At 39.8% G+C, this 27,225-nt stretch overlaps 1 protein-coding gene across 3 annotated transcripts in view; it reads right to left on the reverse strand.

The window, feature by feature from the left end:
- Nucleotides 1-3,262: 3,262 nt before the first annotated feature.
- The window catches only part of DDX10 (DEAD-box helicase 10), a 276,993-nt gene continuing 253,030 nt past the window's right edge, over nucleotides 3,263-27,225 (reverse strand). For 2 of the 3 annotated variants that reach the window (XM_032285658.1, XM_032285660.1), the window contains one exon: nucleotides 4,895-5,572. In XM_032285658.1, the coding sequence (XP_032141549.1) occupies nucleotides 5,398-5,572 (175 nt within the window). In that variant the 3' untranslated portion in view covers nucleotides 4,895-5,397. Of the gene's footprint in view, nucleotides 3,813-4,894; nucleotides 5,573-27,225 lie in introns of those variants that run through there. The other variant, XM_032285659.1, reaches the window with a different exon arrangement.

Consider the following 27,225-nt stretch of genomic DNA (forward strand, 5'->3'; position numbering starts at 1 on the left):
GAAGAGTAATGAGCCTTCTTCAGTGAAAGCCCTGTTACAACAATGTGGGGGAACAGCCTGGAGACCAAAGGAAGCACTTCGTAGAGAAGTCAGCAACACAGGATGCTTCATAAACACACCTGCTAAGCTTGGCGATTCCCATGCATGTTAAAATTTAAGAAGCACTGCACTGGAGTATTCTGAGTTTTACTGAAACTCTTTGGGTTACAAAAAACCCAAAGACTCACTCACTCAGCCTAGCTCAGGCAGGACAACAGGGGTCTTACACCTCAGGCAGAGGAGGCAGACTCATACAGGACACCAAGAAGATGACCCATGAAAAGGTGAAGCCTCGTGGAGACAAGAACCAGAGAGTCAGCTTAGATCTGGGAGTCTTCCGCAGATGGCCCTGACCATGACTCACTATTCTGTGCGTTGCTTCCGGTCCTATGACCAGTTGGGTTCCCCAACACTTACTCTTGTCTTTTTGCCAGGTCTTTTTCACCTATAGTTTTAACGAACTCCTAATTTGAGCTCTTTTTGCCTATCATGTGCTCCCTGGTCTGTCTCATAACCTTCCAATTTTGCTCACTACCTAAATTTCAGTTTCCGAGAATAAAAAAGTTATTCACTCAATTCATCCTTGTTTGGACAGAGCTTTTGGGACCAGCCTCCCTCACAGGCTAATGGGTTAGAATTCCTGAGTCAGCAGGCACTAGGTAATATGGTATAAAGCATGTCTGCCCTGGGCTGTCTGATCAGCAGGGGCTGTGGAAGAAAATCACCCTATGATTACATGTCTAATTAAAATGGTCTTAAAAGACAGGGCTTGAAATCTGGGTTGCAGGCTCTTTCCCCTTTACCTACACCACCACCTCCCATCCTCTCTCCTTCCCCCCACTTCCTAGGAACATCTGCATCCTCTGGCAGTTGAGGTGACTTTTCATGTTCAGCATATTTCAAATGTTGTATAACAAAATTAATTACATTTAATTAAACTTAACAATTTTTTACAGCTCCAAACAAATCTAAAATGCCATGTTAAGCTTATGAGATGGCAGTCCTCCAAAGGGCTCTGCTGCTGGTATCCATCAGAGATTTATGTAATTTTAGGGATCATTTTACATGAGTCTGATGAATGGCCCCTTAGCCTTCATTAGGCATCAAACAAGAATTATTGCCTGGGTCCTAGACCAAGCAACTACCTATGTCCTCCTTCCTTCCTGCATTCCAGGAAGAGTTCCCTCAAACAACAATCTTCCTCTTTCTGTCTGCACTTTTCAAGGTGCACTCAAATTATGAAACTGCTTCTCTCTCCCCCTACTACCCGATAGCAAAGGAAGGAACTGTTTGTATCTCTCACAAGTATGGGGCTTGGTACTTGGTAGTTGCTGAATTTATTAACATTTGTCGAATGAATGACTGTTCCTTCTCATTGGTTATGTGTTTCTCCCCCCTTGTGTATTAGGCTTTACTGTAATAAACCCCCAGGTCTCAGTGGATTTCTTGTTCTGCAGGTTTGAGAGGTGGCTGTAGGTCTGCTTCATCTGCCTTCTCACCTTGGACCCAGACTGAGGAGTATCTTCTGATTCATGCTGATCTGAAGGTGTAAGGCAGGACTGCAGGAAGACTGATGGAAACATCAATGCAGCTTAAAAGCTCTGCATGTGGCTGGGCATGGTGGCTCATGCCTGTAATCCCAGCACTTTGGGAGGCCAAGGCAGGTGGATCACCTGAGGTCAGGAGTTTGAGACCAGCCTGACAAACATGGAGAAACCCCATCTCAACTAAAAATACACAGTTAGCTGGGCGTGGTGGTGCATACCTATAATCCCTGAGGCAGGAGAATCGCTTGTGGAGGTTGTGGTGAGTCAAGATCATGCCATTGCACTTTAGCCTGGACAAAAGAGTGAAACTCCACCTCAAAAAAATAAAATTTAAAAAGCTCTTGTGTAACCACCCCACAGTCACTTCTACTGTGTATTATGGGCTAAAAAGCAGGGCACATGACCAAGCCCAATATTGATGGGCTGTTAAGCATGTTTCCCAAGGGAGAGAGGGGCCTGGAGTATCTGCTGAACAAAATATAATCCATCATATTGTTACCTGAGTTTTCTACCAGTGCGATTCTGATGCTTTAACTAGTTTTCAAAATTGGCAAAGGGAAAACTCCTGTGACACATACATTAGGATCTATTCAGTTTCAGGGACAGAAATACAGCCCAAAATATTTTATGCAAAAAAGAAATGTACACGTACTTATCCATGCTATAACCTCGAAGTCCATGAAATAGATTTGGGTGAAGCCCAGGGGCTCAAACAATGTCATCCAGGGCCTTTTCTTCATCTCATTACTCTGCTGGCCTGTCTTATTCTCCCCAGTCTCTCAGAGGCAGCCCGGGGCTTTACGTCTGCATCCTCCCGTCATAGTAACTCCCCATGTGTTCAGAATTTCTTATCACTCATAGGGAAGGAGTCTAATTATCCCCACCTGGGTATTAAAGCTGTGCCAATCTCTGTCTCTAGGAGATGGGTTCTGATGGCTGGCCAGATTTGAACCGAGTACCCACCCCCGATGTCAGAGAAAAAAGGGTCTATTACCACTAAACATATACACATGGTAAAAACGAATGGGAGCCAAAACAGTAAGTAGTTTAACCCACTTAATTACGTGTCACCCAAGTTTTCTATTAGCACTATTCTGATCTTTTTAACTAGGTTTCAAAAATTTGCACACTAAAATCCCCTGTAACATATATATTAGTCAGGATCCATTCAGTTCCAGTGACAAAATACAACTCAAACTAGTCTATGAGCCAAAGGCCTTGCAGTATGTTTAATCAATGTTTATATACAGGGAGTAAACTGCCGTAATTCCTTACTTGGGTCAGGAAAAACAATCTGAAACCATACAAGGTAAATTCGATGGTAAACCTTCAGTTTACATACTCCTGCATCTTTATGCCTTCTGAAAATATTCAAGGCCAAGAGATCCTGTATCAGAATTTTTTTTTTTTTTTTTTGAGACAAGGTCTCACTCTGTCACCCAGGCTGGAACACAGTGGCGTGGTCACAGCTCACTGCAGCCTTGACCTCCTGGGCCCAAGCCATCTTCCCACTGCAGCCTCCCAAGTAGCTAAGGCCACAGGTGTGCACCACCACACCCAGCTGATTTTTGAATTATTTGTAGAGACAAGGTCTCACAAAGTTGCCCAGGCATGTCTCAAACCCCTGGCCTCAAGCAATCCTCCTGCCTCAGGCTCCCAAAGTGCTGGGATTACAGGCTTCAGCCACCATGCCTGGCCAGAAACTGTAATTTAAAAAATCTACACAGGTTGTTGTCCACTGAATTCCTTTCCCATCCACTTTCCCCCTTCTTCTCTATACAGCCATTTCATCTAATTCTCATTTACATCATTCAGCTTCCTTCATACCAGAAGTGATAGGGCAATGTGCTACAAAAGGTCTTTAAAAATTGAGCTGGTTTTACAACATTCTCTCATTGATTCACTAAGCAATTATAGGGCAGTTGCCGCATTTGGCTCTGGGATGAAACATGGCCCTTTTACTCTTTCAAGAAACTTGTCATATAAAAGGGGCAACGGATGTATAAACAAATGTCTGTAACATCGCAAGATAAGCACTGTAGTATCATAGAAGAAAGAGCTGGAGAGGAGTGTGCTGAGATCCATGTGCTGTGAAGAGAATTCTAAGCACCAGGGGAAGGCTGGGCTGGAGAAATGTGAGAGCAGAGGCACAGTGGCCAGGCAGGAGATCTTGCAGGGGTCTCAGCAGGTCATGATGGGAGACTGAACTCTGACTGAAGGCAGCAGCTGTGAGAATAGAGAAGAAACAATGGATAAGAAAGTTGTGGCTGGGCACAGTGGCTCACGCCTATAATCCCAACACTTTGGGAGGCCAAGGTAGGTGGATCACCTGAGGTCAGGCGTTCAAGACCAGCCTGACCAACATGGAGAAACCCCATCTCTACAAAAACACAAAAAATTAGCCGGGTGTGGTGGCGGGCACCTGTAATCCTAGCTGCTCGGGAGACTGAGGCAGGAGAATCAATTGAACCCAGGAGGCGGAGGTGGCACTGAGCCAACATTGTGCCATTGCACTTAATCCAGCCTGGGCAACAAGAGCAAAACTCTGTCTCAAAAAAGAAAAAAAAGAAAAAAGTTGTTCCAGAAGAGACATCAAAAGAACCAGTAAAAAAGCAAAGGGTGGGAAGAGGGAGAAGCTGAGGCATCACTTGATTTCATTTTGTTGGTGAAATGATGTTGGTGCCACCTAACAAGGATACCAAATAAAAAAGGAGGAGAAACTTTTTCAAGACAAATACGGACCTAAGCTGAGTTGGAAAGGTTTGAGATATCCAGGTATAAGGCCATCATTCCTCTTCCTTGTATTTATAATTTATTTGCACCTGTTACTGAAAATGTTTGTGCACGGAGTGGGAAAATAGGAAAGGGACAGAAGCATGAGAGGGTGGCAAATCTATAATAAAATGAGTTTCATGTCAAGATCCGTTTCTTTCGCATATTCTTTCCCTTGAAGAAATCTGAGTTATCTGTAACAACAAAAAAAGAGGCTCCGTCTTGTTTTGTATTGTACTCGTGATCAGGACTGGGTCTGGGTGGGGCTCTGTGGCAGCTGCCGACTGGAGTACTTGCAGAGGACCTGCAGCTACCACGTGCGCAGTCAGAGACCATATTTTAGTCAGTCTTCAGATTCAGAACTTCTGCTGATTTTGTTAGCAAATCTGCAAGTGTTAAGTTAAATGATATCCTTGAGAGGGCTAACTTAAGAATATGACAAATTCACTGTTTCAGGAATTGGCCAAGCACTGCAATCTAAAGAACCTTCCTTTGAGAGTCCTCTCATGTTACTGGACATAATGCAAGCATAAATACTTGGATAGAAAATATGTTTATTATTGATCATCTTAATTCAAAAATACTCACTTTTTCTTAGGGCTAGTCCACTATACTGTCTTTTTGCAAGTATTAAATACATCAAAGTCATGAGCAATTTTAACAGTAACATAGAAATTTCTGTACAGTAAGCAAGACAGGAATGTCTAACAATGACACAGAGCTCCAGAACTTGCCAGTAACACAAAGAAAGCATTTCCAATGACAAGGTACAGGAACCCATGGATAAAAATCTAACAGAACACATGTTGGAAAACGGGGTCAGGAAATGGTATCATCCACCCTTGTTCTGAGGATGCTCAGTGATGGCACAAAGCATGTCCTGTGAGAGGGACTTGGAGATACGATTGCTTCTATCCAGAAATGTGCCCTTTGGTAATGGGACATATGGTACCTATGTGCCCCCAAATCAACTGTTTTTCAACTTCTGGCCATGCAATCATAACCAAGGTTTCAAGGAGAAGGCAGGCACAGGAAGTATTTAGCTTTGACTTCTTAGCAGATGTAACACAAGCTCTTCATCCTCTGCTAAGGACAGGCCGGTATCCAAAGGCTCTAACGTGTCCCACTTGGCCTTCTTTCTGTTACACCTTGTGGGTCCCACGTCTTCCACTTCACTGTTGTTCCTCTTCTTCATCCCCTGCTTCTTGGTATCACTGGTGAGAAGAAATCCGAAGATTTACTTTAGACTCAGTATGAAATCAAACATTTAAAATAGGATGAAATTAACAGATAGTTGGTAAAATGGTATTATTTAAGAAGGAAGGAAACCATGGCAACATCAAGATATCTGAATAATTAGTAAGTGCCTTCCCATCAGTAAATAGGTCCTACCATGCACCAGCCATGTGCAAGGTACTTTGCTCACAACGGGTTATCCAATCTTCGCAAGAATTCCAGGAAGTTACAGCTGTATCATCCACAATATGAGGACACTGAGAGGCACCACAGGTATGTCTGGCTCCAGTGCGTGCTTGTCCTGCCGCATCAAACTACCTCTACTGAAAGTCAGGTTATCTTTAGGAAGCAGTCTGCAAGCTAACAGCTATCTGGACACCAGGTACTGCTTCTAATATCTGTTGCATAAGTTGTGATCTAGAGATCGTGCATAAAATAGAACTTGAGACGTTACAGATTACTTAAGACATCAAATAAATTTCCTCCATTTAAAAATCTGTATCAAAGACACACACACAGACTTAAGAAAGCAAACATTACTGCAGTATTTTGTACATACCTAAGACACAGACCATAAAACCAAAGCTAATTTCTGAAAGTAGAGAAATCATTTGATATGCTAAAAATAGAAGAAAAAGCAAAACATCCTTCTCAAAGCATTTTGAGTTATTTATCTGTTCCAAGATGACCCAATTATTGGATACATGATTCAAACAAAATAAAAAGTCCATCTATTAGCAGTAGCAACCATGAATCAAGGCTTACTCAGAGTTTGGCACTGTGCTACATACCTTACATAGCTTATGTTATTTATATTCATGGCAACCCTCAGTGTGGAGTGCATTAGTCTCATTCTGCAATGAGGTTAAGAGACGTTAAATGACTGGACCAAGATTACACCCATGGGATTCAAATCCAGATATGAATATTACTGAATCCAGCCCCAAAAGCAGGCTTTTGAAAGCAACTGGAGCTCACTCAGTCAACATTTAAATGCCAGTAACTGTGGAAAGAGCACTAGTTTGGCATCAACACAGTCAGACCTTTAACTAATACTTCTAAGCCACAGTTTTCTTATTTGTAAAGACAGAAGTGGTTTATTTAAAATTGTGAGAATTAAATGAAATTATATAAATGAGAACACACGGTAGTGCTCAATACATATTAACTTTCTGTCTATAAACGACTCCCTTTTAAACCCTCATATTCACTCTATGTAATCAGAAAAAAAAAAAAAAAAAAAAAAAAATCACAGAAATATTACATTATATCCCAAGCACAAGATGGTTCCAAAAGACAACAAACTGCTCAAGTTCTAGTGGCCTGGATTACTCTTTAAGACAGCCTGGATAGCAAAGTGAATGTGCCTAATCATCATATCCATTTAGGACCAGCTTGATGCAAAACTGGAAATAATTCCTCCATTTACCTCCCAGAAGTGCCCAATGCTCTGACTCAGCCATTCTCTTTCACCATTGGAGGAAAGGCAAACCAAATGACACTATGAGGTTATTTAAAGCTACAAATCACTGCATTTTAAAGAGTGCCTGGAGAGATAACATGAAAGTTTCCTGTGATACAAATTCAGTCAGCAAAGAATTAAAATAATTCTTACTGAAAAGGGGTCTTAAAAAAAAAAAAAAAAAAAAAGTATTGTGCCCTGATCTTCTTATGAGTATGGCCAGTCCTGTGACAATCCCACAGGATTATAGTGCCAGGATTTATTTGGTTGAAGGGCATACTGATTTTTGCTCTGCCTATAAGTCAAGTGCATCTCAGATCAGCTCATCAGCAATGGCCTAATTAGTGGGCTGTCTATTGCCTCCTCTGTTAATGTGCTCCTGCACATTACATGCCCTGCAGGAAATAGGTGGCTCAGACAATAAAAGGTGGAAAATTTATGTACTCAAAGTATTTTCACAATAGGCAGCTTTGCTGCTTTGTGGATCACTTCAAATTCTAGAAAGGCCTTTTATACTACTTTCTATAGCAAATAAGCAGCAATCTATATAACAAATTAATTATTAAAAAACAGTATTGGCATTCTATAGATAAATTACCAAAAGGGGATAATGTAATAAACCTAGAAAATAATTAGGAAGCAGAAAGCAAACTACAGCCACTATCTGGTATTTTCAGAAATGGTCTCTTCCAAATGGAGTGGCACTAGACGGCTCCCTTTTATTTACATCCTGATGAATCAGGCAGGCAGTGGGGTTCTGACCCCATCTAGCTAGTGTTCACCTGGAGCTCACTGGATCCAGTGAGGAACAGGGACTTCTTTCTGATGGGTTAACAGTCTAATATGTGTAATACAGAATTCTAGTTTCTTGAGTTTTTATTTTCTGCAAGTTCTGGGAGGAGCTCTTCCATCTTTCAATCATGAGTTCTATTAGGTGCCATAGGGGGCAGCACATCACTGGTGCCGTTTACCAAATAGACAGCGAAACACTCTGAAGATAACAGGTTCACTGAAATAATGAAAATGCAATAGAGGTTGAAAAAGGAGTGAAATAAGTGTTCTCCACTAAACCAAAAGAGGTAGGGAGGTTCTCAGATGATTGACAACTAGGGGATGACCTGCAAAATGGGGGCAAGTCCAAGCCTGAGCTCTGCAGTTTATCCTCATGTCAGTACTTCCATGGGACTTAAAGTGTTAGACTCTTGCCATGTTCTTTTAATGTCAAGGCAAGGGTCAAAAACAAACATATCACTGTTCAGCATTAAAACAGTGCAACATAATGGATGATAAAGCACATCTTAAAAAGCAAAAGCATGGCTCAACTCAGCACCCCAAAAGCTCAACTACTGCTATAAAAATAAAAAGTAGAGCTAAAGAATTCAGAGATACCAGTCTTTCAATAATCCAAATAAAACAGACTTCACTAGTAATGTCTAGTGTGCTATTTAAAGGACACATCACACAACAGAGAAAAAAAATCATCATGTAATATGTAATATGAACAGATGATGACAAGGAAATTCTATTTCAATGATTGTGAAATTTTTGTGAAAATGGATACACAAAAGCTTGTCTTGACAACCAAAGTAACCATCTGAGCCAAACAATTCACTCATTGCTAATAATTAAAAAAAAAAAAAAAGACAACTTTGGAATGTGAATTCAATTTTAAAATCTTTATTTGTAATTGAGTTTTAAATGGAATATAACTTTCTGAATTTCTAAATTTTCTGAAACAAAACATCAAAATACTCCTAGAAGTTGAACTGATTTTTTCAATAGGGTAGATTTCCTGGTTTCAACATTTTTTCAGACACTTGTAGTTACCTCATTACCCCAGAATAAGTGTTAATTTCATGAGAAACAAAAGAGCTGGAGAAAAACTTGAAGTTAGGATGGTCAGGTCAGTCCCTCACTCCTCAGGCACGGTCCTCACTCGTGAGATTGGCAGACACTTTGTCATTTCCACCGGTGTTCGCTGTAAATGTGGCACCTCCCTCTTCTGGGTCTTCCTTTGTCCTTCAAGACTCATCTCCAATTCCCTCCCATGAAAGGTACCAATCTGCCTATTAAAAGTGATCTATTTCTTCTGAAGTGTAAAGCACTAATTATCTATTAGTCATTTTGAACCTAATATTGCTACTTCCTGATACTAAAGTGATTTTCTTTTCCAACTGTATGCATCTTAACTCCCAATTAGAAGGTAAACTCCTGAGTGGACATGCAAATGACATAATCTTTCTGGAGGGCAATTTGGCAGCACCCTTCAAAAGTCTTTAAAAAAAATATATGCCCAGCAATTTTTCTTCTGGGACTTTATCAGAAGGAAATAATTAGAGATCTAGACAAAGATTTAAGCACAAGGATATTCAACAGATAGCTACTTTTAATTTCAGAAAGTTAGAAATCCCACAGTTCAGCCATAAAGGATTAAATAGGTTATAAAATTAGAAATGAGATACTATGCAGCTATTAAAAATACTGTTGCAGGAACTGCTTTTAATAAACACTGAAAACAGTTATAAACCAATACAAAAAGGAGTCCATTTGTATTTTTAAAAGCATATGTGTAAATCTGCATAAAAAAGTTTTGGAAGACTTTTTAAAATGTTCTTTTTGCTGGTATAGATATCTTCTCATTTTTCTGTAATAAGCCTGTAATTACTCTTTGCAATAAATAAAAGAAAAAAAAAATAAATTTGAAGTTCTGGGTAGCTAGGTATATGTCAATTATTCTTTGTAATTCCACAAGGCTCAAAAGCACACAGAGTAGGTATGCTACATAATCTTTGCTCTTGTTGATAACCTGATCTCCAACTTAGGCTCCCTGTATCTACAGAAGTATGGGAAAAGGCGAGACTACGTAGGTCGAGATATATGAATCATGGGTTATTTTCAGTATTTTTTTTTAAATCTGCAATTGTATGCCAAACACTAAGTTGCGAGATTTGTTTGCTTTTGTCTGGAATTCTATTAACTGAGCCTTATAAATGCTTGATACTTCAGAAACTTGGATGAACTGGAAATTACATCTTTGTTAATGAAACAAATGCGAAACATTATTCACTTTCTTGAGAGACAATAATCTTTCAAAACATGGGACCATTATGGTTGAAAACAAAAGTTCTCTTTGATGATAAAAAGGTTGGCAGTCATCATTCCAGGCCAGAAAATGGTGCTCCATGGATCTTATGGAGAAACCTGTGAGAACTCCTGATAATTTTACTTTTCAGTCTTACATATCAGCCTTCTTAGGAAGCCATTCAGTAATGGTTTCCATGCCCGCTCTCCCCTCAAGAAAATGGGGGAAAAAAAAAAACAAAAAACCTTAAATAAAGGTTCTTGTTGAAATATCATTTCTCTTTTCAATTGTAAGTATGCTTAGAGAAGGAGTCTTTGTAAAGCACAGCTTGGCTCTTGTCTTTTTCATAAAAATTTTAGTGGTTCTCTAGAAAGATTATTAGTATAATCTTTAGAGAGCCTCATGATCTGGTATAAGCGTGCCTCTGTAACCTGTTCTGCATTAATCCCCCTTAATATGCCCCCTGTTCTTTGGGGCTCCTTTTTATATCCTGGACATGCTGCTCTAGCTTCTCCATCTGGAATTCTCTTTCCTCTTTTCTAGCTATAGAAACCTCCCTTACTCTTCAAGAGCCAGTTCAAATGACACCACTTCCTCAAGGATTCTACCTTAAGCATTGTAATTTTGTATAGATTTCTTCTTCTGCCTACTAAATTGTTAGCTTTTTGAGGTCTGGGGCTCCTTATCTTCATCTCTGAAGATGACTTAAAGAATTCATTCAATAAAGGTCCATTCATCTAAATAGTAAAAATAATGACGGTTAGCATTGTTCAAAGTTCCAAGAATTACCATCGCTGCAACAAAAAAGGCAGCATTTCAATGGATTTTGTTTCTAATTTGACTTCCAGCAGAGTTACAGAGGAGAGTGTCACGTGTGGGAGCACCCCCAGAACACTCAATCCAGTCTGTGGGTGCACAGGCTCCTGTCTGCTGACTAATCCTCTGTTTTTAATATCACAAGTTCCGGTGTTCTAAATTTTGGCTTTGCATGTTTTTTAAAATTATGTAAGTGGCCAAATTATGGCTAAACCCAGTAACTTGTTTTTTCAAACACAACTTCTGCTGAGTTAACGCTCTGTCAATGGACAGTTTAAATTTCCCCATGACTGCAACTTCCATATGAGATGTAATCAGCAATCATCTAAATTTAAAGTACTTAAAGGTTCACTACAACCTCCCTGATTGTACCTTCCCCGTTTCCTCTTCCTCTATCCATTACATAAATGCTTACTTCCCCAGGTTCCATCACTGGACCTCAACTATTCTCGTCTTACATAGTCATTCTGGATATTCTCATGCACTTCAGTATTTCCTCGATCTTTCATAATGCTAATTACTTAAAAATACACTTCTTTAGCCTAGAGTTTTTTCCAGACCACCAGATCAGCATATTCAACCAGCTCCTGGATGATCCTATTATGTTTTCCCAAAATCTGTTCTTCCTATGTTTATTTCACTTCTGAGCGAAAAGGACTACTCCCCACTAAAAACCCAGAAGTGATCCTTGCGCTACCTTCTCCTTTATATCCTTAATTTAATTGATCATCTCTCAAATCCATCTATGTTTTCTAGGGCTTCTGCAGCCATCCTCACTCATTGCCATCCTTCACCTGATCCAGCTCTGGGAAGCCTTCCCTGACCCATGACCATCTGAGTTAAGTGCCCTCTTAGGATTCCCCTCACATTGTACATACCTCCATCGCACCATGTGAAATGGCCTTATGGCAACTGTCTGTGTGCTTATCTATTAGATTACAAGTTCCCTAAGGACAAAACTTTGTCTTATTCTTTGTTACAACGACTTGGTACCCAAGGGCTTAATACGTTTCTTGAAGAAATAAACCCACTGGGCTGAGCTTCTGTATTGCTTAGTGTCTGATTGGTCCACTCTTTGTCACATGGGGTCAGAAAGAATGATCCCTAACTAAAACCACATTCTCATCTTCTTTGCAGCGTAGATGGTTCATTTTAAGCCAGTATGTAAGCAGACATTTCAATCTGTGTTGTATTTTGTTCTCTTAACACTATATCATTAATTCCAAAGAAATTGAAGATATCAAAGCCACAGTGAAAATTAAAACATTAACGGCGTAAGAGAAATTACACTGCAAAAAAAGAAGTACCCATAACTTCAGATTCAGAATGAGAATGAGACAATACTTCTAAGACCATAAAAAGATCAAAACTTGGCATGTCACTTCAACAAAAATGAGTAATTTTGATGTTCTTTGCAATAATATCTAACTATTATCCTTTTAAAAATGTGTGATCACATCAAAACCTTAACCCTCTATGAAGTACTGACAAAGATACTCTCTTCTGACCAAACTTGAGTCTGGCTCTTCTGAGTCCTCTTTCTGACTGGGCTCTGTCTTTACTCCAGGTCTGCACATGGGCTCTGTCTTTACTCCAGGTCTGCCCAGTTAGTCCAGTTTTGCTAAGAATCCTGCTGAGTCCGCTTAACAAAAATCTCTCACCCTTAATATCTGGTCAAATTTCCCACCCCTCAGGCCTGCCTTCAGTAAGAATCCTGTGGAATCTGTTTAGCCAGAAGCCTCCATACTCCTGATGTTCCTTCCTAGTCACTTTCCATTAATGATCCCTCCCTATAAATCTCTAACTCTCACTTGTCCAAGTTGTACCTGCAGTTGAGCTCAATCTCTCACCCCTACTACAAAACCCCATTCCAGTGGTCCCAACCCCTGAATAAAGTTTGAATTACCATTCTTTAGTGTCACTAAATTTTTTCTTTAACAGCATGTAGCGCAGTCAACGAATTACTGTGAGACAAAGGTATCGGGTTCCGTAAGACATGCAGTAACAGTGGGATTGCGCCTCATTATCCTGAACTTTAGACTCAGGGTGGTTTGCCACCAGCAGATACAATATTTGAACAAAGAGTATAATAAGCAAATACAGCAATTGTAAAAAATACTAGAAGTTAAAACTGAAATTGCTTTCGTGTTTGTCACAAGAAGTACTGCCTAATGTTGATGGAAAATAAGACCAAAAAGCAAATTCTCAACTCATAACTTGTTTTTTTCTGAGGAGAAAGACCTTTAGAAAAAACAAACAAGAAACATTGGTATCCAGGAAAGAAACAAAGTGGATGAGGATTACATGAAGCCACTAGCTACTCTAAATGAAGTACATCCCTGACTCCTGAGAACTACATACTGGGTTCTTAGAGAATGTGGAAACCATCTTGTTCATTTAACGATCTCTGATACAATGGAGAACGAACAGGATCCTCCAAGACTGGAAACTGACAAAAAGTGGTTCCCATTTTATTATTGTTATTTCTTTTTAGAGATGGGGGTCTTGCTATGTTGCCCAAGCTGGCCTTGAACTGATCTGACACAATCCTCCTGCCTCAACCTCCCTGGGACTATAAGCGTATGCCACCATGCCCAACCTGGTTCACATTTTCAAACAGGAGGAGGAGGAGGAAGTAAATTTTGCAAAGTATATAAAGCTTTCAACAAGACTTTAAAGTGGACTACCAACTTTAAAAAGGAAAGGATGGTCAGCGAACTATACCTGTTGTGGGCCAACTTTCACACAGTGCCTGACGTATACATCAAGTTTTAGTGATGATGCAGCCACGCCTACTTGTTTATGTATTGTCTACAGGTGCTTTACCACTGTACTGGCAGAGGTGATTATCCCTCCAAGTGTAAACTGATTACTATCTGGCCCTTTACAGAAAAGAAGGGTAGATCCCTTTTCAACAGTTTATACATGGCTGATGTATAAAACAAGCAATGTGCAAAACAAACAAAACCAAAAACCAGACCCCTCGTTCTAGTAGCTTCCGTTGGCTCACTAAAAACAATTCCTATCAGACTAACCTCACTGCTGTGACAGTGTTATTAGACTGGCAAAGCAGGAAAATAAATGCTTTTAGGCTTCAGCAAGGCACAGAACACACAATAATCCTGTGGGTAACGTTGAGACACAGGATCTGAAGACAAAATTAGGAGAAACCACAACTACAGGATTAAGAAGAATCTTTGGTTTCCTAAAAGGTTTATTATTGAAGGTATTTTATAGCATCTAGTTCATCGTGCCTGGATCTTACTGTAACTTTGTCTTTATCAAGTTTAGCTCAGTATATTTGGAAGACACTGTGACCATGGAACCTTTAGTCCCCTTAACTTTACACGTAAGTTCTCTGGAAGGTACACATGTCATAATGTAAAAAAAAAAATCTACTTTTCCCCCCTTCCCTGTTTAATGTTGAAAGAGCTGCTTTAAAAATCAGTTACTTAACAGTGATTCAACTACTGTTGTTAAATATATCCTTTCCAAAATTCTGGTATAGAGAAAAAGAAAATGGCTTTGGAGTCAGTCTGACCTTATTTAAACCCTAGAAGTTGCCTAAAACTTGGGAAAACTGCTTAACATCACAGAGTGCCAATTTTTATGTTTGTAAATCTGACTAATACCTACCTCATGGAAAGATTAAATAAGTGATACATGCAGAGTAAATGCATTATAAATATTAACTACAGCTTCTTTCCCCATGGTGGGCATCATCTTATTTTTCTGTTGATGTTAACTGGATTATATTGGTCTTTCCCATGTACGGTGAAAGCCTTTTAACTTGAGACGTCTTCTCCCACCTCGCTGAGACAGGGTCTTGCTCAGCCCAGGCTGGAGTACAGTGGTGCTACTGTGCTGTGTGGCTCATGAGAGAACTCCTGGGGAGCTGGGACACTCAGGAAGGCACAGTGAATAGGGTAAGAGCCTGGGAGAAATGTTCTGGGAGGAAAGAGAGGTTCTGGGTCCCTGTTAGGTTAAGGTCCTCAGCAAGCAACAATAGTCTTTGATGTGTTCATTATAATTAAGTATATTATTATCAGCCTTATCTCAGGTAAGAATCTTCACTTTGAGAGGCTGAGGAGGTAGTTCTTCAAAGGGCAGCCCTGTTTGTAAGGAAGGGCTATGCTAAGCTAGAATTTCATGTTTGGTGGAATAGTATTTAATCCAGCATATAACCAAAATCTGAAAAGACAAAGCTTATTATTTTCAAAGTCTACTGTATTTTAAAAGTTAAAAACAGCTTTTAAACTACAAAAATTATTATGAAATGGTTAAACTCTAAAATACTGACAATACAAGATGCTGGCTGGGCTGTGGAGTGAAAGGAGTTCTCATTTATTGCTGGTAGTAATGCAAAATGATACAGCCACTTCGGAAGAGAGTTTAGCAGTTTCTTAAAAAACTAATTCTCTCTACCATGTGATCCAGCTGTCATGCCCTTTGATATTTACCCGAAGGAGCTGAAAACTTATTATCACACAAAAACCTGCACATGAGTATTTATAGCAGCTTTGTTCATAATTGTCAAAACTTGGAAGCAGCCAAGATATCTTTCATTAGGTGAACAAACTGTGATACATCCATACAATGGAATATTATTCAATGATAAAAAGAAATGAGCTATCAAGCCACAAAAAGATATAGCAGAACCTTAAAAATATATTGCTAAGTGAATGAGGCCAGTCTGAAAAGGCTGCATATATGATTCCACCCATGTGGCATTCCAGAAAAGGCAAAACTGTGAATACAATAAAAAGACCAGTGGTTGCAAGGAATTAAGAGGGAAGAAGAGAAGGATAAATAGGTGGAGCACAAGGGATTTTGAGAGCAATGAACTATTGTGTATACATAATGACGGACACATTATACATTTGTCAAAACCTGTATGATATACGATACCAAAAGTGAACTCTAATTTGAACTATAGACATTACTTAATGTATCAATATTAGTCATCAGTTGTAACAAATGTATCACACTAATGCAAGATGTTACTAATAAGGGAAACTGCAGAGGTGGTGGGGGAAATATGAAAACCACACTTTTCACTCCATTTTTACTGTAAAAACTAAAACTGCTAGGAAGAAAGTCAATAAAAATATATCCGTTCACCCCCCTAATACACTGTAACTTAATTAAGCATAAAAACACATTAGAGTTTTCACTTTTTATCCCCAAAGAACTACATGCCCCTTAACACATCACCTGAGTTACCTTTCCCATCCTCATTTAGAGTACTCAGACCACCTCAATTTCAGTTTTCTGTTCTTATGAGAATTTCAATGCTGGCTCACCCCTTTCAACTGAGTTGCCGCTGTATGGACTAGAATAGCAGCTGTTCCTTATACTCATCACCTTCCATGAAGTCAGTATCACAATCAGGATAGACACATGGGTAGAACGATGATGAGGTGAAAAGCAGCCAAGGAATCTCCTAACAGGAATGTGCAGAACTGTACAGTCATGATGATGCTATTAGGCTAAATATTTAAATACTAATTGTCTATGCAAACCATGATTAGAACACTAGGATGAATCATTCCTTCTTCACAGAGGTGGCTTTCAATAATTCTTCAGGTCTCGCCTCAGAGAGGGTTTTTCCTAACCATCTTGGCTAAAGTGAACTCTCCCAATTCCTCCCTCATTGCAGGTATCACTTTCAAGGCCCTGTCACCACGTCTTGTCTGCTTTTGTTTACTTCCCTCTGGTCTGTCTCTCTCGCTGGAGTTCCAGCTCTGTGAGGGGCTGGAGTCCAGTATCTCTTCTTTACTGCTCTCTGCCAGTCATATGGTAAACGAGCAGTTTATCAAATGTCTAAATCATGGGAATGTCAAAAAAGAACAGACAGGTAAGGGCACTCCTACACTCCAATTTGGTGACATGGACTCTCTATACATATTTTGAATAGAATATGTTACATGGCATTACTGTCACTATATCATTAATTTCAACCAGGCTGTAGGCTATTTTCGCAAACTGTCTTGAATATAGGGTCTAGCGGTATCTGGGGACTTCATGAATGACTTCGATGAGGAAAACAATGAACAGTAGATATCCTAGAGGGCATTAAATTTTATTCCTATCAACGTACATACTCATTTACAAACTCCTATCAGTTTCACTTTTAGTAATTAAAATGATTACTACATATTAATGACCCTATTCAATGTCATATTTCGCTTTCTTTTTACCCTCATTAGATCTTCACAAAAACTTTGCAAGGTAAAAATTATCTTCCCTCGACTGATGTAGAAAGCTGTGTCACAGAGATTAAGTAACCTGTCAAAGGTCCATAACTTGTAAAAGAAAGATTCAAACTCATGTGTGTCTGACCCCAAAACCCGCAGTTTTCCCCACAAAGCCAAGCAGCCTGCCTTTGTTCTAACAGTCTTAATTTCACAAAATTACTTTCCGTGTTGCAAAGTTGGTAATATAGCATGTATATCGATATTCCAAAATTATAAGCAGGGGTACATGTGGGCAAGGTATTCAGTCTCTCGGTTCATAGACCCTCATGTAATTCATATTTCGGACCCGCTAGAGCAACTATTTTTGTAAAACAGATGCTTCTGAGAATACCCTGTTAGGATCAGACATAGTTTAAATTCCTATGTATTGACAGAAAGGCATAAGGAGAGAGACTGACTCACTGATATATTATTCCATGTAGCAGAAACTCCTAGGGCTTATTCCACTTGAATTTTTAATTCCTTTCGGGGCTCTTAGGATGCTTTAGCCAATACACTTATAAGTGTGGGAAGGAGTCAGGCAAATGACATATTATCACAAGAGGAGGAAGGTAATAATTGGTGCCTGCCATGAATAGGAAGCCCACTCACTGGTAAACAGCATACTTTAAATAAATAATATGTGAATTAAATCCAAAGAAAACAAGTCAGAATGTCCTTGGTAACCCAGAAACCACACTCCGTGGGCTGCAAGGACACAGTAATCAGAACCACTAAACCAAGCTTCCAGAATATTCCAAGTGCTGTCTGATATGACTGTGGCCAAGGCATCACAGAAGAAAAAGATCTTCTGAGAAAACCTGTCAACTTCTCTCCTGCTGGATGCAGTACCTTATAGAAACACAATGTAGTGGAGAGAGCACTAAACTTCCAAGGATGCTGGGGCAGGCAGTCCCAATAATTAAGCTATAAAATGGCAATTGAAATCATGGCAGATTCTGTAACCCTGACATTGGGCAAGAGTCTGTGCAGCCAGAAAGTGGCATGATGCCTCATTTGAGAGCTCATAACTTCTGTGGCAGCTGCCCTTCTTCATGTACAATTAGGAGTATGCAAGTTCTTATGTATTAAATCACAAAATAGGGGACTGACATCACTGTACAGCCTATTTAGAAATTTAACAAAAGCTAGGACAAGGGACTGCTGGAAGAAAGCACACTCCCTTTATTATACTGTCTGAGCAGCTTTTCAGCCTCTTGCTTTTTCTTCTCTTCCCTTTGGAATGCAAAGTTAAGAAATCAGGTGAAACCACAGGCTAATATAGCGGCAAGGAAGCTGAGGTGGGAGTCTGGAGGTGGAGAACAGTGAATATGCCCTTACACAGAATCCCTGGGATGTCCTTTTACAACATGCTGCTGAACTGGCTGTGGAAAGCTGCCGAGAGAGCCAAGAGTTTAGCGCCTGAGAGCCCAGTTTTGGGCACCTATTTGTATAAAACTCTCCTTGCATTCACATCCATAAATGTAGCCTGGATTTTTTTCCTATTTTAAACCTAATAAATGAGCTTTAGATTATTTGAAACATTCTCAGAAACCTTTATACCCATCCTAAAGTACTGGCACTTTGGTACTCAAATATGTTGTGCCAGAGACTTTTCCCCTTATCATAAATTTTAATTTACGAGGCAATGCAACAGTCTTAATGAAGATTAATTACTGCAGTACATTCCATAAAATGTGCTCAGCCTTCTTCTGACAGCAAAGGCTACCGCATATAGAATTGGTGATGAAAATGTATCACATCCTTAATGTCTCTCTTCTAGCTGCTGAGTACTAAAAACAAATTTGTAAAAACAATTTCATCTAAGAAAAGATTGATGGGCTTAGAGTTCATTATAAACATAACTGCAAAAAGAAAGGAAAAACTGGTCCTCTTGGATCAGAATTCTAATAATCAGAAAAGATTAGGGATGAAGAGGAGGAATAGAAGGCAGAGGACTGCACATCACACCACTACTCCACATATGTGTTTCCACCTATAAAACATGTACAATGCCATCTGGAACTGGCAAAAAGGTTTTGGCCCCCATCAATTTTTCTGGTCATAAATCCATCCAGTTAATTGCACGGAGTGTTTATGTAAGGGTTATTGCCGAGTTTAAAATGAGGAAACTGAGGCCAGTATAAGAAAATTAAATGCCAGTTTATTCAGCTCCCGGGCGAGGTTCTACGTCTGGAAAAGGGGCCTGAGAAGTAGCGCTGACTTCCTGCGGTGGGGGGTGGAGGGGTTGGGAGGGGGTGGGTGCTGGTTGTGGCTATGAGTAACGAGCAACAGCAGGGCGCTCTGATTGGCTCTGGGGGAGCAGGATTGGGCCGCTATCGGTTGTCGGGCGGGTTTTTTGGTGCAAGATTTGGTTTAGGTTGCATCAGCCGAAATTCCCGACTGTCGGGCTGGGTGCACAACTGGGTGCTGAATGTAGAGCTGGGTGGCTGTCCGGGCTCCTGATGAGGCGTCCGGCCTTACAGTTTATGCTACATGCACGCCCACACCATCATTTTGCATGCAATCTCAAGATTTTCCTAAAGCTCATCCATAAAGTCCAGGTAAAGAATCCCTGATCCACAGCAGTTTAGAAGGTATACTTATGTCTCTTTTTCCAGATTAAAAAAAATTAAACGTCATACAAGTTGGGTTTATGCTATGCATTTTTCTCACGACTGATCTCACGTAGAACATTTTGTGCTCCCCAGCAACACATCCCATCCGCTTCTCTCTCATTTACTTTCCCTGATTAGTTTTCGATACCCAAGATCATCACCTACCCAAGCATGTCCCCAGGGTTCCAGCTATCTGGCAAAACTAAGTTTTATAGTTTAGGCTCAGTCTTCATTAGTCCTTCAAATGACTTCAAAGGAGAGAAAACCCAGTCTTCAACACAGCTGCCCACTAAAACATTAGTTATAATAACAAAATGAAATAAAACCACACAAAAACCCAAAACCTAAGCATGAGTAAAATCTTTAAAAAAAAAAATTTACATTAACAAAAATTAAAATCCATTAAAATTACTTGTAATAACAAAATAAAATCAAACAAGAACCAAAAATCTAAGCATAGGTGAAATAAATTTCAAATAAGAACCAAAAACCTAAGCATGGGTACGATCTAAATATTTTAAAAGAGGTGGATAGGAAATTATGGTATAAGCAAGTGATGGAAAGTCTGCAGTCATTAGGCATGAACGCAATGTGAAATGACAAAGAGAAACATCCTAAGGAGTCCCTCAGAAAGGTCTTTTCAGTGAAAACAAAGTTGCCATGCACCAGCGTTAGGACAGCCACCCAAGAACCCTACTAGCAAGGGTGGTTCATCTTAGCCTCATAGCATCCTGAGCCATTCATCCTTCTCAGAGATCCTGGCGGAAATAACAGGCTCACAACTGTCTTGAGTTACATAATGACTGATTAAATGATAAAGCAGAAAGCACAGGGCAAAAACAGTGACAGTAAGACAGTAGCCTATTAAACTCCAATTTCTCACACTCTGTCTTCGCCATCTCAGCCCTCATCCCAGAAAATAACATCCTCCTTCCCCAATGTATAGTAAACTTTCTCTAAAAGTTCTAAGACAAATATTGCCTTTCCCAACCCCCACCCCAATGATCTGCCTTGGGAGTTCCTTCAAATATTGTTCTTATTTTAAAATGTTTGACAAAAAAATGATTGAGATTTTCTCTTGAAAGTTGCTTGGCATATGAGAATGGGGCACATACTCCAGAAGTTGAAAAGAATAAAAGAAAAAATTGGTAGGCCCATAGTAAATTCACATAATTAAGCTGAGCCAACTTTTTTCTACATTAGCTACACAAAATGAAATTCATAATCAAATAGAGGTTCAAGTAATTGGAAACTGTAGTGAATAGTCCATAGACTATTCACACAATCACCTAGACTAAGAAAAAGCTCTTTTAAAAAATCCTATTTATCACCAATAATTCTATTAAAATTTATATAAAATGCGCAAATGCCATATTTACCCTCATCCAAAAACAAGAAGGAAAAGAAAATGGTTTCTGAGAACTTTGTTTCCCAAGTGAGAAGTCTTCCACAAATTATGAAGCTGACTGTAAAATCTTAGAATAATTACTGAACAAAACTTATTTAAAGAGATGTCACAGAACTCAATACTAGGAGAAACCACAGAGGTTAAAGTAGTTCACCTACCTCATATAAGAGGTTATTTTTAAAGACAGGCAGGTTCACTCAAAATACAGAAAATATAGAAAACGAATTTTTAAAAAACACAACAAAAACCCAAATAAAAGAACAAACATACAGACCAAAAACTTTGATTAGTCATTCGATTCAGAGCTGTGTAAAAATAGGTTAAAAGAACAGCTAAGGAGATCCAAGATAGCCGAATAGGAACAGCTCCGGAGCACAGTTCCCAGCGAGAAGAGTGCAGAGGGTGAGTGCTCACCACATTTCCAAACAAGCTTTCACTGCCCACAGACCAGGAGATTCCCAGGCAGAAAAGCACCACGAGTTTGCAGCACAGCGGTTTGAGCCGGTGTCACATCCCCGCACAGAGACTCACAGAAGTCTGGGCAGCTGTTTCGACTGGTGCCTGGAACACCTGGGAGACAGAGCCGCCCATTCAACTGAAAGGGAGGTGGCTGAGACAGGGAGCCAGGCGATCTGGCTCAGCAGGTACCACACCCACAAAACAAGCAATTTGAAACACTCTGGTCGCGGCAAGTGCAGCTGGACCCAGGACCGTTCACAGCTCTATGGGGGGAAAGGCATCCCTCACCATAGAGGCAGTCTGCTACTACTGAGGCAGCTCACACAGCAGCTGGGCAGAGCCTGTGGCAGCTCAGCAATGCCTCTGCTGGCAGACAGTGACTAGACTACTACAGGTGGGACAGGGCATCCATGAAAAAAGGCAGCAGCATGACAGGAACTTATGAATAAAGCCGACCTTCCTAAGACAGAGCACCTGGGAAAAGAGGCAGTTATGAGTTCAGCTGCAGCAGACATAAAGGTACCTGCCCAGCAGCTCTGCACGGAACAGTGGAGCTCCCAGCACAGCACTTGAGCTCCCATAAGGGACTGACTGTATCCTCAAGCAGCTCCCCAACCCCTGCATATCCAAAGAGACACCTCATAAAGGAGAGCTCAGGCCGACATCTGTCGGGTACCCTTCTGGGACAAGGATAGGAGAGGAAGAAACAGGCGGCAACCCTTGCTGTTCTGCAGCCCCCACAGGTGATCCCCAGGCAAGCAGGATCTGGAGTGGACCTCCAACGGTGCTACAGCAGAGGGGCCTGTTAGAAGGAAAACTAAGAAGCAGAAAGAAATAGCTTCAACATCAACAAAAAGGTTATCCTCTCAGAGATCCCATCCAAAAGGCACCAATTACAAAGACCACGGGTAGATAAAAGCACTAAGATGGGAAGAAACCAGCCCAAAACATCAAAAACCAGAACAACTCTCCTCCTCCAAGGGATCACACTCCTCACCAGCTAGGGATCAAAGATGGATGGAGAATGAATCTGATGAATTGAGAGAAACAGGCTTCAGAAGGTGGTAATAACAAACTTCTCTGAGCTAAAAGAACATGTGCTAACCCAATGCAAAGAAACTAAGAACCTAGAAAAAAGGTTAGATGAGACACTAACTAGAATAAACACCTTAGAGAAGAATATAAACTACCTGATGGAGGTGAAAAACACAGCACAAGAACTTTGAGAAGCATACACAAGTTTCAGTAGCCCAATCAAACAAGCAGAAGAAAGGATATCAGAGATTGAAGATCAACTCAATGAAATAAAACAAGAAGGCTGGAGAAAAAAGAGTGAAAAGAAATGAACAAAGCCTCAAGAAATATGATATTATGTGAAAAGACCTAATCTACATTTGATAGTTGTACCTGAATGTGATGGAGAGAATGAATCCAAGCTGGAAAACACTCTTCAGGATATTATCCAAGAGAACTTCCCTAACCTAGCAAGGCAGGCCAACATTCAAGTCCAGGAAACAGAGAGAACACTACAGAGATATTCCTCAAGAAGAGCAACCCCAAGACACATAATCGTCAGATTCACCAGGCTTGAAATGAAGGAAAAAATGCTAAGGGCAGCCAGAGAGAAAGGTCAGGTTACCCACAAAGGGGAGCCCATCAGACTCACAGCAGATCTCTCAGCAGAAACCCTGCAAGCCAGAGGAGAGTGGGGGACAATATTCAACATCCTTAAAGAAAAGAATTTTGAACCTAGAATTTCATATCCAGCCAAACTAAGCTTCATAAGCAAAGGAGAAAGAAAACCCTTTATGAACAAGCAATTGCTGAGAGATTTTGTCACCACCAGGCCTGCCTTACAAGAGCTCCTGAAAGAAGCACTAAACATGGAAAGGAACAACCAGTACCAGCCACTCCAAACACATACCAAATGGTAAAGACCATCAACACAATGAAGAAAATTTGTCAACTAATGGGCAAAATATACAGCTACCATCAAAATGGCAGGATCATATTCACACGTAACAATATTAACCTTAAATGTAAATGGACTAAATGCCCCATTCAAAAGACAAAGACTGGCAAATTGGATAAAAAGTCAAAACCCATTGGTGTGCTGTATTCAGGAAACCCATCTCACATGCAAGGACACACATAGGCTAAAAATAAAGGGATGGAGGAAGATTTATCAAGCAAATGGAGAGTAAAAAAAAAAAGCAGGAGTTACCATCCTATTCTCTGATAAAATGGACTTTAAACCAACAAAGATCAAAAGAGACAAAGAAGGGCATTATATAATGGTAATAGCATCAACGCATCAAGAAGAACTAACAATCCGAATTATATACACACCCAATACAGGAGCATCTAGGTACATAAAGCAAGTTCTTAATGACCTACAAAGAGACTTAGACTCCCACACAACAATAGTGGGAGACTTTAACACTCCACTGTCCATATTAGACAGAGCAACGAGACAGAATATTAACAAGGATATCCAGGACTTGAACTCAGATCTGGACCAAGCAAGCCTAATAAGACATCTACAGAAAACTCCACCCCAAATCCACAGAATATACATTTTTCTCAGCACCACATCACACCTACTCTAAAACTGACCGCATAATTGGAAGTGAATCACTCCTCAGCAAATGCAAAAGAACAGAAATCATAACAAACAGTCTCTCAGACCACAGTGCAATCAAATTAGAACTCAGAATTCAGAAACTAATTCAGAATCGCACAACTTCATGGAAACTGAACAACTGGCTCCTGAATGTTGACCGGATAAACAATGAAATAAAGGCAGAAATAAAGATGTTCTTCGAAACCAACCAGAAGGAAGACACAACGTACCAGAATCTCTGGGACACATTTAAAGCAGTGACTAGAGGGAAATTTATAGCAATAAATGCCCACCAGAGAAGCAAGGAAAGATCTACAATTGACCTCCTATCATCAAAATTGAAAGAGCTAGATGAGCAAGATAAAAAAAACAAGAGCTAGCAGAAGATAAGAAATAATTAAGATCAGAGGAGAACTGAAGGAGATAGAGACACAACAAATCCTTCAAACAATAAATCCAGGAGCTGGTTTTTTGAAAAGATCAACAAAATAGATAGACTGTTAGCCAGATTAACAAAAAAGAAAAGGGAGAAGAATCAAAGAGATGCAATAAAAAACAATAAAGGGGATAATATCGCCACTGACTCCACAGAAATACAAATTAAAATCAGAGATTACTACAAACAACTCTATGTACATAAACCAATAAACCTGGAAGAAATGGATAAATTCCTGGATACTTGCACCCTCCCAAGCCTAAACCAGGAAGAAGCTGAAATCTTGAACAGACCCATAACAAGGGTTGAAGTTGAGTAGCCATTAATAGCCTACCAACCAAAAAAGGTCCAGGTCCAGACAGGTTCACAGCTGAATTCTACCAGACTTACAAAGAGGAGCTGGTACCATTCCTTCTGAAACTATTCCAGACAATCTAAAAAGAGAGAATCCTTACCAAATCATTTTATGAGTCCCACATCATCCTGATACCAAAACCTGGCAGAGACTCAACAAAAAAAGAAAACTTCAGGCCAATATCCGTGATGAACATAGATGCAAAAATCTTCAATAAAATACTAGCAAAATGATTGCAACAGCACATCAAAACTACATGATAATATCAATAGATGCAGAGGGGGCCTTCGACAAAATTCAACAGCCCTTTATGCTAAAAACTCTCAATAAGCTAGGTATGGAAGAAACATATCTCAAAATAATAAAAGCTATTGATGACAAACCCACAGCCAATATCATACTGAATGGGCAAAAACTTGAAGCATTCCATTTGAAATCTGGCACTAGACAAGGATGCCTTCTGTCACCACTCCTATTTAATATAGTATTTGAAGTTCTAGCCAGAGCAATTAGGCAAGGGAAAAAAAGGGGGGAGGAATTCAATTAGGAAAAGAGGGAGTCAAATGACATGATTGTATATTTAGAAGACCCCATCATCTCAGCCCAAAATCTCCTTAAACTGCTAAGCAACTTCAGCAAAGTCTCAGGATACAAAATCAACGTGCAGAAATCACAAGCATTTCTATATACCAATAACAGACTAACAGAGAGCCAAATCATGAGTGAACTCCCATTCACAATTGCTACAAAGAATAAAATACCTAGGAATACAACTAACAAACGATGTAAAGAACCTCTTCAAAAACAACTACAAACCACTGATCAAGGAAATAAGACAGGACACAAACAGATGGACAAACATTTCATGCTCAAGGTTAGGAAGAATCAATATCGTGAAAATGGCCATAATGCCCAAAGTAATTTATAGATTCAATGCTATCCCCATCAAGCTACCAATGACCTTCTTCACAGAATTGGAAAAAAACACCTTAAACTTCAGATGGAACCAAAGGAGAGCCCGCATAGTCAAGACAATCCTAAGCAAAAAGAACAAAGCTGGAGGCATCACACTGCCAGACTTCAAACTATACTACAAAGCTACAGTAATCAAAACAGCATGGTACTGGTACCAAAACAGAGATATGAACAGAACAGAGGCCTCGGAGGCAACACCACACATCTACAGCCATCTGATCTTTGACAAACAGGACAAAAACAAGCAATGGGGAAAGGATTTCCAGTTTAATAAATGGTGTTGGGAAAACTGGCTAGTCATGTGCAGAAAGCAGAAACTGGACCCCTTCCTGACACCTTACACTAAAATTAACTCCAGATGGATTAAAGACTTAAACATAAGACCTAACACCATAAAAGCCCTAGAAAAAAACCTAGGCAAAACCATTCAGTACATAGGCATAGGCAAGGACTTCATGACTAAAACACCAAAAGCAATGGCAACAAAAGCCAAAATAGACAAATGGGACCTAATTAAACTCCAAAGCTTCTGCACAGCAAAAGAAACAATCATTAGCAACCAACAGAATGGGAAATAATTTTTGCAATCTACCCATCTGATAAAGGGCAAATATCCAGAATCTACAAAGAACTAAAATAGATTTACAAGAAAAAAAAAAAAAAACCCATTCGAAAGTGGGCAAAGGATATGAACAGACTCTTTTCAAAAGAAGACATATATGAGGCCAACAAACATATGAAAAAATGCTCATTATCACTGAGTATTAGAGAAATGCAAATCAAAACTACATTGAGATACCACCACATGTCAGTTAGAATGGCAATCATTAAAAAATCTGGAGACAACAGGTGTTGGAGAGGATGTGGAGAAATAAGAACACTTTTACACTACTGGTGGGAGTGTAAACTAGTTCAACCATTGTGGAAGACAGTGTGGTGCTTCCTCAAGGACCTAGAAATAGAAATTCTGTTTGACCCTGCAATCCCATTACTGGGTATATACTCAAAGGATTATAAATTATTCTATTATAAAGACACATGCACACGTATGTTCACATCGGCACTGTTTACAATAGCAAAGACCTGGAACCAACCCAAATGCCCATTGATGACAGACTGGACAAGGAAAATGTGGCACATATACACCATGGAATACTACAC

Source organism: Sapajus apella, unplaced genomic scaffold (genome assembly GCF_009761245.1).
Source record: "Sapajus apella isolate SASKATOON/1434 unplaced genomic scaffold, GSC_monkey_1.0 scaffold16, whole genome shotgun sequence".
NCBI lineage: Eukaryota > Metazoa > Chordata > Mammalia > Primates > Cebidae > Sapajus > Sapajus apella.